This window comes from Colobus angolensis, unplaced genomic scaffold (genome assembly GCF_000951035.1).
Source record: "Colobus angolensis palliatus isolate OR3802 unplaced genomic scaffold, Cang.pa_1.0 Scaffold444, whole genome shotgun sequence".
In the NCBI taxonomy this organism is placed as follows: domain Eukaryota; kingdom Metazoa; phylum Chordata; class Mammalia; order Primates; family Cercopithecidae; genus Colobus; species Colobus angolensis.
This window is the reverse complement of record NW_012117866.1, coordinates 771,779-794,138: the sequence shown is the minus strand read 5'-3', so window position 1 is coordinate 794,138 and position 22,360 is coordinate 771,779. Positions and strand designations below refer to the sequence as shown.

The 22,360-nt window shown below is 39.9% G+C and overlaps 1 protein-coding gene across 5 annotated transcripts in view; it reads left to right on the top strand.

The window, feature by feature from the left end:
* Positions 1–22,360, top strand: part of NLGN4X (neuroligin 4, X-linked) — a 346,213-nt gene that overhangs the window by 70,757 nt on the left and 253,096 nt on the right. For all 5 annotated transcript variants that reach the window (XM_011957503.1, XM_011957502.1, XM_011957504.1 and 2 more), the window contains one exon: positions 9,602–10,378. In XM_011957503.1, coding sequence (XP_011812893.1) covers positions 9,907–10,378 — 472 coding nt within the window. In that variant the 5' untranslated portion in view covers positions 9,602–9,906. The remainder of the gene's footprint in view (positions 1–9,601; positions 10,379–22,360) is intronic.

The following is a 22,360-nucleotide window of genomic DNA, read 5'->3' as shown; positions in this document are numbered from 1 at the left end:
TTTGAAGATATCTATACATATAATATATTAAAATTTATTTTAGGCCAAGTGTGGTGGCTCACGCCTGTAATCCCAGCACTCAGGGAGGCCAAGGTGGGCGGATAAGTGAGGTCAGGGGTTCAAGACCAGCCTGGCCAATATGGTGAAACCCTGTCTCTACTAAAAATACAAAAAATTAGCTGGACGTGGTGGCACATGCTTGTAGTCCTGGCTACTCAGGAGCCTGAGGCAAGAGAATCGCTTGAACCCGGGAGGCGGAAGTTGTAGTGAGCCGAGATCTCACCACTGCACTCCAGCCTAGGTGACAGAGTGAGATTCTATCTCAAAAAAATTATTTTATAGATATAATTTTATGTATAATAACTTCAAGTACAAACTCATGAAATAGCTCCACTTATATATGAGGAGAATGAAGATTATTTGTACAGTACAATGAATTCTGGGAAAAAGTCAGTAAATACTCATTTCAAATCCTCATGTACAATTCAAGTAAAGAAAAATATGCTGGCATTTTTATATCCTGCTAATAAAGGTTATCTGGTGTTGGAAAACATATTTTTACATGTACTTAGTAGGTGTATATATTTGTGGGTACATGAGATATTTTGATATAAACATATGTGTAATAATCACATTTGAATAAATGGAGTATACATCACCTGAAGCATTTATTATTTCTTTGTGTTACAGACTTTCCAATTATACTTTTAGTTCTTTAAAAATATGCAGTAAATTAATGTTCGCGGCAGTCACCCTGTTGTGCTGTCAAATACTAGATCTTATTCATTCTGTCTGTATTTTTGTGTTCATTAACCATCCCCACTTCTCTCTCCCTCCCATTACGCTTCCCACCCTCTGGTAGCCATCATTCTACTCTCTATCTCCCTGACTGCAGCTGGAAGAAATATTTGTAAAGGATAGGCTGGAAGGCTACATTGCCTCTCACTGTTTCTGGCACACTAAACCTTGCCATTTTCTGCAGTATGGATTGTCTAGCTTCAGTTATGCCTTGCTACTTCAGTGAAGGACTTTCTGTTCCCACTGGGCTCCTATACTGAGTTTGCTTTGGAGATAATAGTCTGATATGTTAGAGCGTCGTAGTGGTGAAAGCAACTTAAGAGGTCACTGGCACAAGCCCTCATTTTGCAGTGGAGGGAGTTGATGGTGAGGGCACTAATTGATGGGCCAGAGAGCACTTGGCTAATTGGTGACCAGGGCTATAGCAGGCTCAGGTGCCATGACTGTGCTTGCCATGGCTGGCAGGATCCCAGGGCTTTTCAGTGTAATATGTGGGTAGATGGTCTGTTGCCTTGGGCTTGTTGCATAATCATGGAGAAAATAGTTTATATTTTCCCTTCAATTTTTAAATCCAAGATAGTTTGATAGCACATGGGAAAATAAAGTCATTGGGTAAAACTTATACAGATGAGAATCTTTTGATTAAATTTTCATTGTAAAATAATCATAGTCATAAAAAGTGTATCAAAACGTGTATACGGATATTCATTTTAAAGAGTGAAAAATAATCAGATACGTGGTATTGTACCTACTGACAGACAAGGAAAAAGAACATTCCCACTGTTTTTATATACCAGTGTGAGTTGCTTCCGTCTGTCCTACCTCTCAGTGAAATCTAATTCCCCAAGATTCAGTTTTCATAATGCCCTTGCTATATATTTCAGGGCAAACATAGCTCTGAGCAATATATTGTTTAGTTTTACTATTATGTAAATAAAGTCACACTTTTTGTAGTCTTCTGTGACTTGCCTTTTATGTTTGAGATTTTCCTATTTTCCTCCATGTATCTGTATTTTATTGATTTTTGACTGTTTTGTGAAGCCTTCTGTTTTAATATGCCAACATTTATTTATTCATTATCCTATTTGTGGATATCTGGATTGTGGCAATATTTTTTGCAATTATAATTGGGGCTTATTTATCCTCAGCAAACTAACACAGGAACAGGAAATCAAACACTGCATGTTCTCACTTGTAAGTGGGAGCTGAATGATGAGAACACATGGACACATGGGGGAGGGAAACAACACACACTCAGAACTGTCGGGGGATGCCTCGAGGGGAGAGCATCAGGAAGAATAGCTAATGGATGCTGGGCTTAATACCTAGGTGATGGGTTGATTTGTGCAGCAAACACCATGGCACATGTTTACCTGTGTAACAAACCTGCACATCCTGCACATGTACCCTGGAACTTAAAAGTTGAATAAAAAAATACGGGGCTGCAGTGGACATTTCTGTGCATATTTCCTGATGCACGGGAGTTCTAGTTGCTCCACATCGTTGCTCAGTGCTTGGCATCATTGTTTGTTTGTATTTTTATTGATCCTATTGTGATTTCATCTGCATTTCACCAATAATGAGTGACATTGAGCCTCTTGTCCTACGTTGAGGTTATCTGTACATTTGAGGACTCCTTCCTGGATATGGGTTTATGGTGGAGGAACCAACAAAGATGGCTTTGAGTGTAGGCTGAATTACTAGAAAAGTAATGATCTAGTTATCCAAATATGAAACAAAAGCATGGAAGCAGTTTGGGGATTGGAGAATGAGAGTTTTAGGAGCACCATATGATGTCTATCTGACTATATTCTTGAAGAGAAGATAGTGGGGGCGCTACAGGCATAGTGGCACACACCATGTTGTCAGCTGGCACTACAGGTGTATACCTCCATGACCTTCAGGATATATGACTTTGAGTTCGGTGAGAGAGATGAACACAAAGCCTAGAGAGATCTGCAAATTATTTGATTTAAATTTAGAAATCGTGTTTGGAAAACATTTAATTTGACACAGAAAATCAAGCATTAGTGAGCTTTTATTATTTGCCAGTCCTTGTGCTAGCTTTAGATATGCAGAAGATGAATAAGAAGAAAAAGAGCACCACAGGTAGGGATAGATACTTTCATGAGAATGTAAGCTTCTAGTGGGCGGGAACTCCTTCTTTACCCCATTATGTACCCTTAGCTAGCATAGTGATCTTTACAGGATACTTCTATGCTCTGAAGACTTGTGTCTTTCCAGAATCCACATGTTGACATTGTAACCCCAAAGTGATGGTGCTAAGAGGTAGGGCCTTTGGAGCTGATGAGATCATGAGGGTAGATGCCCCAGAATGGCATTAATGACATTTTAAAAGATACCACAGGGAAATTCCTTGCCCTTTCCCCCTTTGCCAAAGTTATAAGGAAAATACAGCCCTCTAGGAAGCGGGCCCTCACCATACACTGAATCTACCATGCCTTGATCTTGTATTTCCAGCCTCCAGAGCTGTGAGCAATGAATATCGGTGGTTTATAAGCCCCCCAGGCTATGGTATTTTGTTACAGCAGCCTGAACGGACTAAGCCAGCTTCTAAGTTTTGGTGTTGTCTTATTTCTTTGGTCAGTATAGGATCTTTCTGTCTACATAGTTTGCTCTAGAAAGATGTATGTTCTATTCCTAATGCTATCTTTGTCTTTCCTATCTATGGAATATCCTCCTATCCAATTGGTCTTGACTGGGCGACATATAAGCCATTAACTCTTTACCCTTGGGTTTAGTTTGGGTTCTGCTAAGCCCCCTGCTGAAAATTCTGGTTTCTACAGTTATGGCTCATGCATGTTCCTGACTCATTAAACTTCAGTGGAAGAACAGAAATGGTGAGGGAGGTGATGGAGTTGACACTTTGAGCTGCCATATGGTGAAAGACCATCTTGAAGATAGTACATTTGGCATCTTTTTTTTTTTTTTTAAGAGATGGGGTCCTGCTAGTTTGCCCAGGCTAAACTCAAACTCCTGAGTTCAAATGATGCTCCTGACTCAGCCTCCCGATTACCTGGCAATACAGGCATGTGCCACCATGCCTGGGCACATTTTTACTCTCCAATTGCTTAATATATAGTGAAGATAATGGTTCAGAATGGTAAATTGTGTGTGTGTGTGTATACCAGTAACATTTTATTTATTTATTTTTACCTTGAACATATTCAGTATTTATGTGACAATTTTTTTAAATTTCAACTTTTTTTTTTGATTCATGGGATATATGTGCAGGGTTTTTTTTACCTGACTGTGTTGGATGGTGCTGAGGTTTGAGGTACAGTTGATTCTGTCACACAGGTATGGAGTGTAGCACCCAACAGGTAGTGTTTTTCTACCTTCCCCCCCCCACCTCCACTGTAGTAGTCCCGAGTTTCTGTTATTGCTTTATGTCCATGAGTACCCAATGTTTAGCTCCCACTTCTAAGTAAGAACATGTGGTATTTGATTTTCTGTTTCTGCACTAATTCGCTTAAAATAATGGCTTCCCGCTGCATTCATGTTGCTGCAGAGGACATGATTTCATTTGTTTTTATGGCTGCGTAGTAATCCATGGTATATATGCATCACATTTTCTTTATTCAATTCACCATTGATGGACTCTTAGATTGATTCCATGTCTTTGCTATTGTGAATAGTGCTGTGATGAGCATACATGTCCATGTGTCTTTTTGGTAGAACAATTTATTTTCCTTTGTGTGTATACCCAGTAATGGGATTGCTAGGTCGAATGGTAGTTCCTCTTTTAAGTTCCTTGAGAAGTCTCCATACTGCTTTACACAATGGCTGAACTAATTGATGTTCTTACCAACACTGTATGCCTTCTCTTTTCTCTGCAGCCTCAACAGCATCTGTTGTTTTTTGATGTTTTATGGATAGCCATTCTGACTAGTGTAAGATGGTATCTCATTGTGGTTTTGATTTGCATTTCTTTGGTGGAAAATGGTGGATTTTTAAATGGGATTTGATTTTTAGATTTAATAGAAACTGCATAGGTGACTGTGCAAAGAACTCTTAAGATTTGACAAAAGCCAAATTAGATTGTAATCTCCTTTGTGTAGGAGAGGAAATAAAGACCAGAATATTAAAATGTCTACATGTACAAAAATAGACAAACTGGCAGATTGCTGATGTTGGATGGATGTTGAGCAGGGATGGAGGACGTGTGTGTGCATGAATGCATGGCCATGTGTGGAGAGTGGTTGTTCATGTTGGTAATAGCATAGAGCTTTGGGCTTCAGAACAAAAGATAAGCCACATCCCACTCAGGTACCCTAAAATGTTGTCTTCACTAGACACAAAAGAAAAGGGAAGCCAGAGATGTATGTAGCTTGTGCAGAGTTTTGGGAAGAGCTCTTCTAGACTTTCTTAGTGAGCGGTATAGAAGGATTATTGTACAAGCCCAGTAATTTGGGCAAGGATCAGCTTCTGTTGCTTTTGTTTTCTGGATGCTCCATAATGAATGTGCGATGGAAGCGGATGTCTCAAGTGCTTCTTGTTCTCAGAAACCTCCTGGCAGCAGACATCTCAGTGGGCCCAGATGTTCAGCGTGGCTGGAAGTAAAACACAGGGAAGGGTGCTCTTTCTCAGTTATCCTATTTTTTTTAATGCATCTACAAAGCTTCCTGTTTCTAATATATTCCAAGCCTTTGAAAGACAAGGCCATAAACACTCAGGAGATGTGATTTTATTCATTTTAAGGTCCAAATACCAAAATACCTGTTATCAAAGCTCACCTTAATTAATATGTATCTTAAAATTCAACCAATCTCAATTTAAGGAATGCATACTTTGGGGAGAAATGTATTACAATTTTTATTCTGAACACTTTAAATTCTGATAGGCCTAATAGTGTGAGCCTTGCCTTAATTGCAACCTGAGTCAGAATAACTGCCCTGCAGAGAATCATTTAAAATACCCAATCAAGTTATAAATCAGTCAAAATGCCATTCTGAGATATTATTTTATGCAGTCTTTGCAGAGAATAAATGCTGTATAGCCCTTCTTCACTCCCAAAGTATATGTATATATTTAATGAAGTTAGTTTTCACCTTTTTTATTAACATTTTTTATCCATTAAAAATTTTAGAATTCATTTTGTAGTATATCCTCTTTATCTTAGGAATATTAAAAATCTACCTATTTATGAATAACTATCAATAACCATGTTTCATCCTTTGTGAAATCCTTTTCAGTTTTTGAAACTCACATGGGAGATCTTTTATTATTTTGCCCACAAGGATATAGGTTGGTTAAATTTACAGTGATTCTTTAATGATGATAATGTACATTTGATTGATATCAGTAAGAAATATTAGTATCTTCAATATCAACATTGCTTGTAATGCTAGAAATTTACAAGTTGCCAATTTTTTGAATGTAACTATATTTACACACACACACACACGTACATGAAAGCACTAGTTATATTCGCTAAATATACCTACTGATACTTAATCATTTACACAGCCACTATAATTTTATACTTGATGGTTTAAACCAGTAATTCTCACTTGAGGGTGGTTTCGGCCCCCGGGCTATCTAGCACTATCTGGAGACATTTTCCATAGTTAAAACTGGGTAGGAGGTGCCACTTTCATCTAGTGAGTAGAGGTCAGGGATACTGCAAAATACTTGGGCTTTAGATTATAGTAATTTTGTGCAAATTAGCCAAATTTCGAAAAACGAGGGAGTAAAAAAAGATAGCTCTCAACCTGTGAATATTGTGAATGCCCGATCTAGAACTAGTAAGTCAAGAGATGCCCTTGGGCCTGTCTTCTTAGGTTGCTGCTGCTTCATAATTGCTCACTGCCCATCAGGACCTTGTGGGATGCAGATTTAGACAGAGGAGGGATTTGATCATACAGCTGGATCAGTCATAACCAATATGTGGCTCATAGTCTCATTCACATTGAGTTTGAGACTTTAAGACGTGGGCTGGAATTCCTCATGGAACTAACTTTATATACCTTGGAAGAAGTCCACCCACTGAATTCTACATTTATTGAGCTCTGTGTTTCAGGGACTGTGCAATACCTTGAGGATACATACTATCTCATTTAGTCCCAAGTAGCTTTTAAATACTTGGGATTAAATGAGATAGTATGTAAAACCAAATACTTTACAGCTACGTGGGACTAAGTGTGATAGCATGTAAAATCCCAAATAGTAGACTGGTAAAGTGAGTCCTAAAGAATTTGAATGACCTGCTGTCAGCCTACTCAGCACTAACAGTGAGTTGATAGCACCTTGTGTCTCTGTACCCAGGAATCTTTTGGGCAGGTCTGTGTTGAACATTGCAGCATGTTGTATATGTTGACTGGGCATCTTCTGTGCTCTTCACCTTTTGCCTGTAGGCTCCCTTCCTGCTCTGCACAGCTCCATGAACCAGGTGGAACACACCATTTTACCTTTTTGCAGTCTGCAGAGGTTGACTTGCTTCCCTCAGCTCACAGAGGTAGCATCCCAGGACTCAGGTTCATCTGAATTACAAGTTGATGGCCTCACTGCTCACAATAGCAAAGACATGGAATCAACCTAAAGGCCCATCAGTGGTAGATTGGATAAAGAAAATATGGTTCATATATACCATAGAATACTATGTAGTGATAAAAAAGAACGAGATTATGTCCTTTTCAGGAACATGGATGGAAGCGGAGACTATTATCCTTAGCAAACTAATCCAGGAAAGTAAACCACATACTGCATATTCCCACTTACAAATGGGAGCTAAAGATGAGAACTCATGAACACAAAGAAGGAAACAATAGAAAAAGGAGCATATTGGAGGGTGGGCAGTGGGAGGAGGTAGAGGATTAGGAAAAATATTTACTGGGCACTAGGCCTAGTACCTGGGTGATGAAATAATCAGTACAACTAACCCCTGTGACAAAAGTTTACCTGTATGGCAAACTTGCACACCTACCCCTGAAGCCAAAATAAAAGTTTTAAAAAAAGTTGATGATTTCACCTATTCTCCTGGGGAAGGCTCTGAAAGTAACAGCTACCTCTAGTTAAAAATCTTTCAGGAAAGAATCAACCAAACACAACATCACGTCTTTGTTTTTCTTGTCTGTCTCTTAATTATCAGAAATGGGATTGCTGTATGGCAGACATCCAAATGTTGTCTACAGTAGAATTCAAAGATAGAAGCAAACACCTAAATCAGCCATGTGGTGAGATGCTACTTGTCACTTTCAAAGTTACAATCCAGATTTTCAGTGCATTTTCATCCATCTCTGGTGAACTTTTCCCAGGATGTCATGTACTATGGAATTTCCCCCTGTTGGTATTATTGTTCTGTGACAGATCCAGCTCCAATGTGTTTTATTTTTTAAAAAAAGCCATGTGATGTATTCTGTTCAATTGCTTACTTAAATGAAACGGATAATTATTTTTTGATGCAAATGCTCCGAATAACCCACAAAATCCTTAGAAACACATTTGCGTACTTTGAGATGAAGAACTCTCTAAAGGCACCCTCCTTGTGATGCCTAGTGAAATGGTTTCCGTTATTAGGGGGTCATTTAACATACTGTCCATTGCTGCTCAGCATTCTTTTATTGTCACAGGAGCAGCGATTTCTCTAGGGATAGTCATATTATCCATGTAGAGACAAACTGAGGTGGTTACCCTTTAAAAGTTGACTTCAGGCTCACTGGGAAAGTAACTCAAATGTAGCCTCAGCTTTTTAAATGGGCTGAAGAGTGAAGAGGATACCCTCTAAGGCATGCAATGGATTACTGGAAAGTCAGGATAATTGTATCAACACTTTTAATTATGAATGAAGTCTTCAGGAGACTAGCACTACAGCATGTATTTGAAATGCACCATCTTGTATAGTTTTTTTTTACAAGGAAGCTGAGATTCAGAGCAGTGAAATATGTAGCCTAAATATATATGCACTTGACCAGACCAAGGAGAATTTGTGTCCAAAGTCTACGCTCTTTTCATTTGATGATGTTCCCTTTGTGACCTGATAAATATCCACATCATGATGCCAGATTGACTTGGATGCATACTTCCATTTTCCTCCTACTGGAAAACTTTTAGAGCTCCATGCATGTCTCCTTAGGAAAATGTGACAGTTTCCTCAAACATTTGAGAAACAGTGTTTTGGAAGTACCCATGTATTGATAACCAGTCTGGTAAACAATAGCAAAACTGGGAGGTGTCGTTACCATAATCTGCATAACCTGTATAACTCTTGAACATCTGTTTGTTCATTCAATACAGATTTGTTTAATGTTTTCTAAATGTCAGGCATTGTTCATGGTGATAGGATGTACAGCAGGAATTAAGACAAGTGGTGGCTGCTAGGCATAGTGACTCATGTCCATAATGCCAACACTTTGAAAGGTTGAGGGGGAGGATCTCTTGAGGCCAGCCTGGACAACATAGGGAGACCCGACGTCTACAAAAAAATCCAATGAATTAGCCGGACATAGTGGTGCATACCTGTAGTCCCAGCTACTTGGGAGGGTGAGGCAGGAGGATGGGTTGAGCCCAGGAGTTGGAGGCTGCAGTGAACTATGATAGCAGTACTGCATTGCAGCTTGGGAAATACAGCAAGACACCATCTCTGAAAAAAAAAACAAAACAAATAAAGACAGCTGATGTTCTTGCTCTTGCCTATTATGTGGAGATGGCACTATACACATTCCTATACAAATGAATAGGAATTTCATAGAGAGATGTTGTGGATTTCATGGAAGAGCCAGCCAGTGTTCTAGATGGTCATTGTATGGCTTCATTATTCTTGTCTGCTTTCTTCCTCTTTTAGGCTGCCTTGGAGTTTTCATAAGAAATTGTCCCTGGAGGTGTTAGATGGTCACAGCTTCCTTGGAGCATTGCAGTTGCTGGAATCCAGTTTCAGAATTAAGGGAGGGCTGCCCCCTGGCAATGGGCTGCCAAGAAAACTGCTGTGCTTGTTCTTAACCTCAGGCTCTGTCTGTGATCAGTCTGAGAGTCTCTCCCAGGTCTTCTGCTCCCTGGAAAGCCCTATCTCTCTGCAGGCTCGCCTCTGGGCTTTGTCTCCTTGGAGCCACATCACTGGGACAGCTGCGGATGTGGATGCAGATTTGAACCATGTCGCGGCCCCAGGGACTGTTATGGCTTCCTCTGTTGTTCACCCCAGTCTGCGTCATGTTAAACTCCAATGTCCTCCTGTGGATAACTGCTCTTGCCATCAAATTCACCCTCATTGACAGCCAAGCACAGTATCCAGTTGTCAACACAAATTATGGCAAAATCCGGGGCCTAAAAACACCGTTACCCAGTGAGATCTTGGGTCCAGTGGAACAGTACTTAGGGGTCCCCTATGCCTCACCCCCCACTGGAGAGAGGCGGTTTCAGCCCCCAGAACCCCCATCCTCCTGGACTGGCATCCGAAATACTACTCAGTTTGCTGCTGTGTGCCCCCAGCACCTGGATGAGAGATCCTTATTGCATGACATGCTGCCCATCTGGTTTACTGCCAATTTGGATACTTTGATGACCTATGTTCAAGATCAAAATGAAGACTGCCTTTACTTAAACATCTATGTGCCCACGGAAGATGGTGAGTACCTCATTGGAACAGAAAACAATACCTCTTGGGCAGTGTGTAGAGACATTTGCCAGGAGGGTTTTATAGTGTCTCGTGCATGATCTTTTCTATAACCCGTTTATTTTAATTTAGTTTTCATATTACAAATGCAGTTCTTGCAACAACTTATCACGTGTTCCACTTGTATATATTGGGCCATCTACTGGCTAGAGAAAACTATAAAAAATGACTTTAATTATTTTCATATATTGCCTTCTTAACTTTTTATAATGCTTATTTGCAGATGAAAATAAATATGAGCATATAATGTTGCATGTTATACCTGAATCATCTGTAAAGGAATGAGTCTATAGAAAAATAATAGAATTAACTACACTATTATGTTCCAGTTTGCAAACTGAAAGATAGAGAAAATGGTTCTTTCTGCCTTAATGACTTCAGATATTAGCAACTTTTTTGAGTTTTCAAAGAAAAACTTGATAATGGTTAATATACAAGCAGGGGATAGTTCATACAATGGTTGGATTTCATTGTTTAGAATCCGTTTTCTTAACATAAATTTGGATGTTCTTTTCTTCCAATATTCCCTGCAATCAGATGGCAAAATGTAGTCAGATGATTCTAGCTACATTAGAGATGAACACGTTTGTATTTTTAAAAATTTCCTTTGTTTAGTAAAACAACAATGAAAGTCTGTAGACACAATAACATTTAATATGTTAACCTAATGTTAGTAAAACATGAATGGTTTTATGTCTATAGATTTCAAATTCAGATTTCCTAGGAAGAATAACCAGACTAAAGCATGCCACAGTACTATCACATTTCCCAGTTAGCATTTCCATATGCCATATGAGGAGAAAAACAACAGAGAATAAAATATACCTGGAAAGAAAGGAAGAAAGGAAGTTAATTTGTGGGAATGATAGATGTATCTAATGTAGAAACTAGAGTGTGTCCTTTGTATAAAGTTCTTCGTGGAGAGTGTGATAAATTTCTTTTATGGAGAAATTTCTTCTTCTTCCTTTTTTTTTTTTTAACTTCAATCCCTGGAAAACATTTTTTCAGTAAGATTTGGCTGAAAATACTAAATAAACAACATTAATCCAATGATCTCCAAAATTGTATTGCATCTATCAGATGACTTTCTCCATATAAATGCCAGATAGTCTAAGTTAGAGTGTCATGAAAAACCAGACCAGGGTTGTGTGTCAATGAGATTACAAATTGTCATTGAGATGACAAAGAACAGCCCAGAGAAAGAAATTAAAGGACTCTGCTTCATTATATTAGTGGTTTCTGGCATATTGCCCTTGTCGTTATGGTGATAGACCTCACAATTATCTCATAAAGTCCAGGTCTGAATGTGATTCAAGGAGTTAAACTGACATTTGGACGCTGTACTTCCATGGGGTGCTCTGAGCTGTCTCCGTGCCTAACAGTCCCTCTTTGTGTGTATGTGAGATGAATAAGAGCTCTCAAAAGCAATTAGGGTTCTCATTTGAGCAGCCACCTGGGTTGATATCTTTCTCATAACGAACTATTCAAACAAAAACCAAAAAGAAAGGAAGATAGAAATGGGGAGAAAACCCCGAAAACAGGACAGAGGGTTAAAATTGCTTTCATAATACCTTGGATGTGCTAGAGTCTGGTGATTTTATAGAGCTAGCCTTGGCAACAATGAATGCACTTCAAATAGAAGGCCGCCTCATATAGGAGTTGGACAGAATGAGGCCACCCATGAGAAACAATCAATAGCCTCCCTGACTGCAGAGCCCTGTATGTACAATTGTGTGGCTGGAGACCACAAACAGTGTGGCCGTTTCATTGTGATTCAGTATTGAATTAAAATTCGAGGAATGTAAATATGTGAAAAATGCTATTCAGTGAAAAAGTAATCCAAACCTGATAATAAACCCAGTTCCACTTGTTTCGTTCTTTAGGCTTTTTGAAGCATTATGCACATATGATCTTGACAAGGGAATCAGAAATCTAATAGTGACTGAAAAAGTAGAAGCCATCTCCCCACTATGTGTAAACCTTAGAATTTTGCTGGTGAGAGTTCAAAGCTACAGCCCTGCATGTTTGTACAGTCCACAAATCACAGCCGATTGGGTTAGGAGTTTTTGTTTTTGGTTGCTTGCTTGTTTTCTTAACTCTATCAACCAAGAAGCAGTGCAGGCGGGGCGTGGTGGCTCACGCCTGTAATCCCAGCACTTTTGGGAGGCCTAGGCGGGCAGATCATGAGGTCAGAAGATTGAGACCATCCTGGCTAACATGGCGAAACCCCATCTCTACTAAAAATACAAAAATTAGCTGGGCATGGTGGCGCGTGTCTGTAGTCCCAGCTACTCGGGAGGCTGAGGCAGGAGAATCGCTTGAACCCAGGAGGCAGAGGTTGTACTGAGCCAAGATGGCACCATTGCACTCCAGCCTGGCAACATAGCAAGACTCCATCTCAAAAAAAAAAAAAAAAAGTACCAATGCAGAGCTTTAGATATTTAATTATTGGTTATTCACTAAATGAATGAACTCCGCATCCACAACAGCATATTGAAATGTTGACATCATGCTGATTCTCTCCAAAGGCCTTCCCTTAGACAGTTTCTTAATTCAGATCAGTGCTTTTATTTAGCAGGATAGACAGCAATATTATTATTTGGAATTTAAAATTCCACTCTGACCAGTCTGATCAAGCCAGAAAGACAAATCTAAACAACAACAACAAATCTACTTTTTCTTTGTTTAGCTTTGTCTTTCTGCCTTGATCAGAATGGCTCAAATTTCTACGTTTCCACTTTCATAAAATGTGTAGGTGTATTACAAATACAAAAATAGACTTTATTTTAGGTACATACTTATCCTTACATTTAAGAAATAACTTGCATGAGGAAAAGTGTTGGAAATTTATTCATAGTACAATAGTTTATGAAACATATATTTTTTTTCTTTAGAAAGCAATACTTTTTATAATAAATAAATCAGGTCTTGCTGAAGGTGAGTCTTTTTGTTTAAACTGGCATCATGATCTACTAAACTTAGGCTTGGGTCTTTATAACTATTTCCTATCTTATAAATTTCTTTATTTAAATGTTCATAGGTTATTACTTTCTCTTTGTTGTTAGACGACAGGCTAATTAACTTGAATTGCATATTTAACCTTTTGATAGGTGCTAAAATAAGGTCAAAATCAGTCAAGCCAGTCGGAAGCTCTAGTAGGACACATGGGCCATTGTTGACAAGGAGCAGTTGGAGACCGAATGACCGAATCTGCATGGTATGTGTGTGTGTGTTTGTGTGTGTGTGTGACAGAGAGAGAGAGAGAGAGAGCGAGCAGAGAGAGAGTGACTGAGTGACTACTTTGAGGAAGCAATGCAGAATATGGCTTGGTAGCTTGATTAAACACAAATTGTGAAAGTCAAGCTGAGAAGTTCCAATCTCACATACTAAGTCCACATCAGTTCATACATGAGGGAATGGCACTACAATTTGTGATTCCTCTTGGTCACAAAGGAGACTGAACACAGAAAGATGAGCTATGGAAACACTTCAGGTTTTTAATGAGAACTCATGGTGTTATTTAGAAGTGAGGCTAAAAAGTAAGGGAAAAATAAAAGACACATTTTGAAGGAGTTGCTCAGGCAAGCTGTTGTATTAAATGTAAAGCCTGGAGGAGAAAGAGCCACAAGTGAGTCCAGGTTGCCTTGGGGAATGGACAGAGCCAAGGAAGCACTTCCTGAGTGACCTATACCTGTACTTTCTCTCTGAATCCTTGGACATACATCTTAAGGTCTTACTCTTTTTTTTTTTTTGAGACAGAGTCTCATTCTGTCGCCCAGGCTGGAGTGCAGTGGCGTGATCTCGGCTCACTGCAAGCTCCGCCTCCCGGGTTCACACCATTCTCCTGCCTCAGCCTCTGAGTAGCTGGGACTATAGGCGCCCGCCACCACGCCCGGCTTTGTATTTTTAGTAGAGACGGGGTTTCACCGTGTTAGCCAGGATGGTCTCGATCTCCTGACCTCGTGATCCACCCGCCTCGGCCTCCCAAAGAGCTGGGATTACAGGCGTGAGCCACCGCGCCCAGCCAGGTCTTATTTTTGAAAGATTTCAGGGGCAAGAAGCCCTTCCATTCTCCATCATGGGACTAAAAACACTGGGAAATATAAAGAAAAATATACATGAAAGTCATTATTGCCCAGGCGCGGTGGCTCATACCTCTAATCTTTAGGAGGCCGAGGTGGGTGGATCACTTGAGGTCAGGAGTTTCTGACCAGCCTGGCGAATATGGTGAAACCCCGTCTTTCCTAAAAATACACAAAATTAGCTGGGTGTGGTGGTACATGCCTGTAATCCCCGCTACTCAGGAGGCTGAGGCAGGAGAATCACTTGAATTGGAGAGGTGGAAGGAGGTTGCAGTGAGCTGAGATCACACCACTGCACTCCAGCCTGGGCGACAGAGTGAGAATCCCTCTCAAAACAAAACAAAACAAAACACCAGGCATTATCATTGTATTTTCATTGTAGCATAATAGCAAATGCCATTATGATTTCTAGAAAAGTGAAATTCTGGGTTTTTTTTTTTTTTTTGCTAGCAATACAATTGAAAAAGTGAGATATTAAAAAACAACAGATGATTGAATGCAAGGTGTCTCTATCGTCTTTTTCCCCCAAGATGACACCTGACACTTTGAATACTATGACTTAAGTAAGCTTGCCACGATTACTATTTGCCACTATTTGGTGAAAGCCTGGAGCTTTGTGATGAAATATAGACAGACACGACATGGACAATGACCTGTAGGAGTTCGCACAGTTAATAAACCTACAGGTAGATAATAAGCCAGAGCATCCTCGTTAGGGAACAAAGAAAGCTCTGTGACAGCTCAGGGACAAGCTATTTTTTGAGAAAAATTTGATGGAAGCTGTAAGTGGTTGAGCTGTGCCATGAAGAATATATGGGCGATGGAAGGGATTCATCTACGAAAGCATCTGATGAATGGAACATTTGAACACACACATCTGCGTTAAGCAGCTTGGTGTCAGTTGTTGCTGTTGTTACTACTTGGGCGTTAAGTGTGGCATGGTAACAGAATCTCTGCTTTAGCATGGGCTGTTTCTGGCCGTGCCATATCATAAAAGTTCTTTTTTTCTTTCCTTTTAGAAATAGGGTCTCGCTCTGTCATCCAGGCTGAAGTACAGTGGTGCACTCATAGCTCACTGCAGCCTCGACCTCCTGGGCTCAAGGGATGCTTCCATCTCAGCTTCCTGAGTAGCTGCTGCACTCCGCCATACCTGGCTAACCTTTTTAGTTTCTGTAGAGATGGGGTGTCACTATGTTGCTCCGACTGGTCTTAGGCTCAAGTGATCCTCCCACCTCGGCCTCCCAAAATGCTGGGATTACCAGCATAAGCCATTGCACTGGGCCCATAAACTTTTTAATGTTATCCACAGCTGCTGACCCTAACACTTTCTAGGGTAGACAAGCTACCTAAGTTGAAAGGGTGGCAGGAGAACAACAGGGAAAGAAGCTGGAAAGTCAACCGGCTTTGCTAGCGCTTTTAAAAAACAAATGCATTCACTTCTCTTATAGATAGCACTGGATCTAATTCAAGATATAATTTATAGCTTGGTTTTCATCCTTCAGTAGCTCCCATCTTTTCTGAGGGTCTTACAAACTTTTCTGGCATTCTCCATTAGTCAAGAGATGTTTGTGTTCAAATGGTAGAAGGCAACCTAGCCTTAATCTGGTTTTGAGGGAAAAAATGGAAATTTATTAGAAGGGCTATGGGGTATCCAAACTTACTGTAAAAGTTGAGAAATCAGATTGGGAGAATGGCAGGGATGCAGCTAGACTTTAGAGGCACCTGGAAGCAATGAATCCAAGGACATCACCAATCTTCATGTCTGGTTCTTTGCTTATTTCTGGAAATAGGCTTGCTTTAAATGGCGGTAAGAGGGTTCTCTGCAGTTTTTGTTAGTTGCATTTTGTTTTTGTCAGTACCACCAGTGAGGGACAAAGTTCCGTGATACCATACTAAAAATACCAGGGCAGGGTTTTGATTGGCCCACTTGACTCAGGAGTAAGAAGAGATAAAACTGGGCTGTTCTTGGGTATACCAGTTGGCAGGGGGCGAAGGGTAGTTCTCACCACAAGGTGTCTGGAATGAGCAGGCACTACTTCACTGTCCAAAATATTTTTGAGCATCGATTATATGCCAGACATGCCTTAGAGGCTGAGATTGCAGGAGACACAAGCATTCCTAATCTTGAGAGATAGGTACTTGTAGGCAGAAAAGTCATGGTCCCTGAGATATGTGCAAGCACCCCCTCGCCCCCCAACCAACTCACTCATTCCTGGAACCTGGGAATAGGTTACTAGGCATGGCACCTGACTTCTTCAGTACTCTGCCTTAAATAATGACTTCACATGGCAAAGGGGAATTAAGGTTGCCGATTGAATTATGTTTGCTAATCAGCAGACCTTCCAATAGGGAGAATCTATCCTGGATTCTCATATATATTAACAGAGACCCTCCACTGTGGATGGAGAACACTCAAGAGGAGATCAGAGTTGGTGTAAAGCAATGTGAGAAAGAGATACCCAGACATTGCTGACTTTGAATATGAAAGAGCCAGGAGAAAGGAATACAGGCGGCAGCCTCTAGAAGCCAGAAGAGATGGGGAAAACAGATTCTTCCTTAGAGCTTCCAGAAAGGAGCCCGACAGCCCTGTTGACACCTTGATTCTAGCCCCATGGAAGAAACTCTGACCTTAGAACTGTAAAAGAATAAATGTGTGCTGTTCCAAGCTTACTAAGTTTGTGGAGATTTGTCCTAGTGGTAATAGAAAACTAAGGAAGAGTTTCATCACCCTGTAATATTATTTGAAATTCATAGTGAAGTATTACTCTGAAAACAAAAGTTCAGAGTCGCTGAAGTTGTTTGGTTTCGGGCCTTCTGGACCCCTCTCCATTCTGGGATTATACTTCCAAGAATTTCTGGTTGAAAACACCCTTGGGCTCTTAGAGCTTTCTACCTTGCTCAAGCATGCCAAGGAGATCATATCAATTCTTGTTTTAGGGCAGACATTTTTTCAGATTTTTAAAACTTTATTTTTTAAAAATTTGAGAGCTAGGTACCCCGTCTCTGACTGGGGTCTTGCACTATGGCCCAGGCTGTAGTGCAGTGGCACAGTCATAGCTCATAGTTTACAGCCTCAAACTCCTGGGCGCAAGTGATCCCCCAACCTCAGCCTCCTGAGTGTCTGGGACTATATAGGCTGAGATTACTATATTGAGGTTCAGAGAAGAAGCATGTCCAGGTGTCTGCAAATTAGGAAATGGTGGCAGATTTTTTTTTTTTTTTTTTGAAACTGAGTCTTACTCTGTCGCCCAGGCTGGAGTGCAGTGGCGCGATCTCAGCTCCCTGCAAGCTCCGCCTCCTGGGTTCACGCCATTCTCCTGCCTCAGCCTCCCAAGTAGCTGGGCCTACAGGGGCCCGAATGGTGGCAGATTTTTAAAAAAATAAACAATGAAAAAAAAATCCCCTATTAGATTTACATTTCAATTTTCTGCCACCATGACTGGCTAATTTATAGATTTTTGAAGAGTTGAGCCTTCCTGTGTTGCCCAGACTGGTCCAGAACCCTCGCCTCAAGTGAGCCTTTCATCTCAAACTCCAGAGTTCTGGGATTACAGGTGTGAGCCACTATGTCCAGTGACATTTTGCAAATGTGACATTTTGCATCATGTTAATACAGCCTCATGGCAAATTGTCCTAAATGGCATATTCAAAAGATAATACTGTTTTGACACAGAAAGGTATCAAAGGGTCATTTAAAATATTTTCAGGCAGCTATAACATTTCCAGAGTAGATGGCTTTGAATGGCGTATAACAAAATACCCAAATTGTTCTTTCCTCATCTGTCTCCGTAGAGTTTCACTCAAGATGGCGGCTGCACCTTTACATGTCTTATTTCCTACTTACAAACACTGCTGACAAAATCCTTTGGGTTCCCCACTCCTTCCAGCTACACCTTAAGATGTGGTCTCTTCTGGGCAAAGTGATTCTCTGACCTTTTCAAGGTACACCTTGTTTACTCCTCCAGCCAAAACTTGTTTGCTGGAGTTGGAATGACAGTTTAGCCCCTTAGCAGATCAGTCATTATGGGCAAGTGACCTAGCTTGCTTGGGCCACAGTGTCCTTATGTCTAAAATAGAGGCGGCTGAGAGATTTAAGGTTTTAATCCATATAAAGTGCTTAGTAGCCAGCACATACAAGCACCCTGTAATCTGTTGTTAGTGCAGCATCATTAATAACAGAAAAGGGAACCCAAAAATTTCAGTGAAACTGCACGTGCATAGTGGGTCTGGTATATATATGAATCTAGGCATCATAAATGTTGATTGTCTGTGACATAACTGTTGTAGTAGTGGAGGGGTAAGCTTAAGAAGTAAGACCAATAACCCATCATTTCTGGCAGTTTCTAGTGTAGATTTAACAAAAGGGAATTTTGGGAGGTATAACATTTTTAAAAAGAGCTGACTATTATCATTCTGCTTTATTCCTAACTTTAGTCCTTTTGAGCCTGTGTTGTCAAATGGATTTTGAGCATATGTGAATTAGAGAAATTAATCGCCAGGAAAGGATTAGAATTTACTTTTTTGGAAAAGTCCCTTAAACCATCAAAAGGCAGTAACACCATTCTTTGTGTGTGAGATTAAAGAGAAATTAATTTTCTTTCTCTTGTTGTCTAGACACACAAAGTCCAGTTGTATGCATATAGTCACAAAATATAGGTGAAAAATGAAAACTTTGTTAACACAATGAGACAGATGTTTTAACCAATCAACATCAACATGCAACTAGGTGAAAATAATTAAACTACTCCAGCTTTCATGTGTCAGTTGGATGTTTGACATTGTGTAGACATAGCTTATAAGTAAAGATAATTATGAAAGATTATTAAATAAAGATCTCCTTGACACAGACTAATTGAAAAGTATTTAGTGTTTTTTGTAAGCACAGTTAAACTGGCGTGGATTTCCAATAGCATGTCTCTCCCCCTCAGCTCAAAAAGCTTTCAGCTATTTGAATACTGAGTAATAATCTTACTGAGGGTTTAGAAATTACATATGTTTGGAATAATGCTATTTAGTAGGATGAATTATGCTTGTTTGAATAATTAAGAAATATCTTTTCCTAACAAAGAACATTTTCCCTTATGTACATAATCTTCCAATACATGAATTTTAATTCAATTCAATTTGCAATTTAGATTATTGTCATAATTTGAACAAATACAGATTACCTAGAATTTATTAAAAATCAAATTTTCACATAGTGCATATCATAAGATTTTTTTTTGGAAATTGTCAGAGATAGAAACTTTAGGTACAACTAGTCCACTGGAATATTTGGCCATTTAAAACAATTAGCTCATTATTTATTTGTGGAATCTTCCTTCCTAAGATGTTGTAGTCTTATTTGTTGGCAATTAATATTGCTGATTTGAACACTGTTATTTATTTTCCATACTATTTTAACGAAGCTATTTATTTTTATTATTTATTTATTTTTAATTTTATTTTTTATGTTTGAGACAGTCTCACTCTGTCACTCAGGCTGGAGTGCAGTGGCGTAATCTCTGCTCACTGCAGCCTCCACCACTCAGGTTCAAATGGTTCTCCTGCCTCAGCCTCCCGAGTACCTGGGACTATAGGTGCCCACCACCACACCCAGCTAATTTTTTGTATTTTTAGTAGAGATGGGGTTTCACCATGTTGGCCAGGCTGGTCTTGAACTCCTGACTTCAGGTGATCCTCCTGCCTTGGCCTCCCAAAGTGCTGGGATTACAGGTGTGAGCCACCACTCCTGGCCTAGCCAAGCCATTTAACCTTTTAAATATTTATTGTCCTCAACTATTAAAAATAAGAATAATATGATTATACATCCTATGAATTTTTTTTTAGAATTATTGTGATTTGGGAGTAAACATCTATATAAGAAATAATTATAAAATAGATAACATTAGTGCATATTAGGACTTTGATGTCATGTTAATTGAATATTAATCCCATGACTTTATCTTTCATTGGAAGATTCTTTGCCTGGGTGGGGTACTGGAAGCCCTTGTTGAGAGTAGATCTGATCTTGTTAGGCTGTTTGTTGCTTCTCCTAAACCAGGCTGTTTTCATAATGAGTTAGTTTAACATTCTGTCTTTATGTTTAAGCACCCCTTTCCTTGGTGCAGTCACAGCCAAACTGCAAACAGAAATCGAGAAGTTATGAGCTCCAGATTTGAGAGCCACAGAGAGTTTGTGAGATCAAAAACATCTGCTCTCAGTAAATAAACCAGATCTACCTAAATCACACGGTCAACTTGAAGGCAAGGGAACTGGAGGGAAAAATTCCAAAAGAGTGATCTCTTCGTGCAATAGCTACCGGTAAAATAAAGCAAAGATGAGGCAGTGTAGTCTCCACCTTATTATTTCAATCTAATATTCTGTATTGAGGTTCAGAGAAGCAGGTCTAGATTTCCACAAATTAGAAAGTGGTGGCTTGCTCTTGTAATCCTAGCACTTTGGGAGGTCTGGGTGGGTGAATTGCTTGAGTCCAGGAGTTAAGACCACCCTGGGCAACATGACAAAACCCTGTTCCTATCAGGAAAAAAAAAAAAAAATTAGCTGGGCATGGTGGCACTGGCCTGTAGTCCCAGCTACTTGAGGGGATGAGGCAGGAGGATCGCTCGTGCTTGGGAGATGTAGGCTATGGTGAGCCAAGATCACAGCAGTGCACTCCAGCCTGTGTGATACAGTGAGACCCTGTATCGAAAAAAGAAATAAAAGAGAAGCATTTCATTGTTAGATTTTACATATCCAATGATGACTTTTGATGGTGAAGGTAGGCATTGGTCTGTGGTCTGTGGAGGGGGTGTGTGTGTGTGTGTGTGTGTTTTTGTCTGTCTGTGAATGTTGTTGAAGGAAAGCCCATAGATGAAATATCCACAATTCAGTTAAGATCAAATATGTTACTGTGAAATGCCAAGTTATAAAACACCTAAACTATATCCTCTTCCCCTCTGAAACCCCAAACATCCCAAAGTCTCCTTCAAGCCAGACATCATCTTCGTCTACTGTGCGTGTTGTCTGCACAGTCCTCGAGTTTACCTCAGGGCAAGTGCCTGTTGCCATCAGAAATAAAGAATGCAGCAGGTGCTGATTTATCTCAGGCAAAGGAGCTCTTCTGGTGGGTTTCAACAAGATATGAAAATTGTAGGTTCTTGAACACTCCTTTTCTTCTTCCTTAAAATGAATGTCTTTAGCTACGTTCTACTCTCTTCTCTGTCTTTTATGACATAATCAGTCATTCACTCAACAAGGGAACATGTAATATTCACCTAATGTCCCATCTGCCTGTCACATATGGACTTTAGCCTCCAGTCAGGCCAATGACACTATTGATCTCCTAATTCCAATCTCGACTCTTTGGGTATTTTTTCTCTTTTCCATTCCTTATTTTCTTTAGAGCCATTTTAGGTAACTCATTTAAAAATTATTAGTAAATAAATCATTATTTGCAATCAGCATAGACAAGGCCTTGGGTGAGTCTAAGTGGGTATCCGGAGAGATCTAAATCTGCTGCTGGAAAAGTAAGTGGGAAAGCCCCATTGATATGTGACCCAACTAAACCACATTTCATGAAAAGCACAAAGTCTTCAGCGACTGTTTTAGGATTTCAGGGAAAAGAAAATGGAGGCAAATCTGAGAGTGGATGCTTTCTATGGATCCGTGAGAGAGAGGTTTGCACCCTGCCTTGAGTGAATATGCAGAGCATAAACACGTGTTTGTGCAGTGAGGAAATGCTGTCTGTGTTTCCTAAAACTGAGGTTCTTGTTTATTGCTTCTTTAGCTGCACAGAGACATAAAAGATGCAAAATTGGGAAGAAGGGAGAGATAAAACTAAGACAAAACTGGAGGAGGGTGCAACGATGTT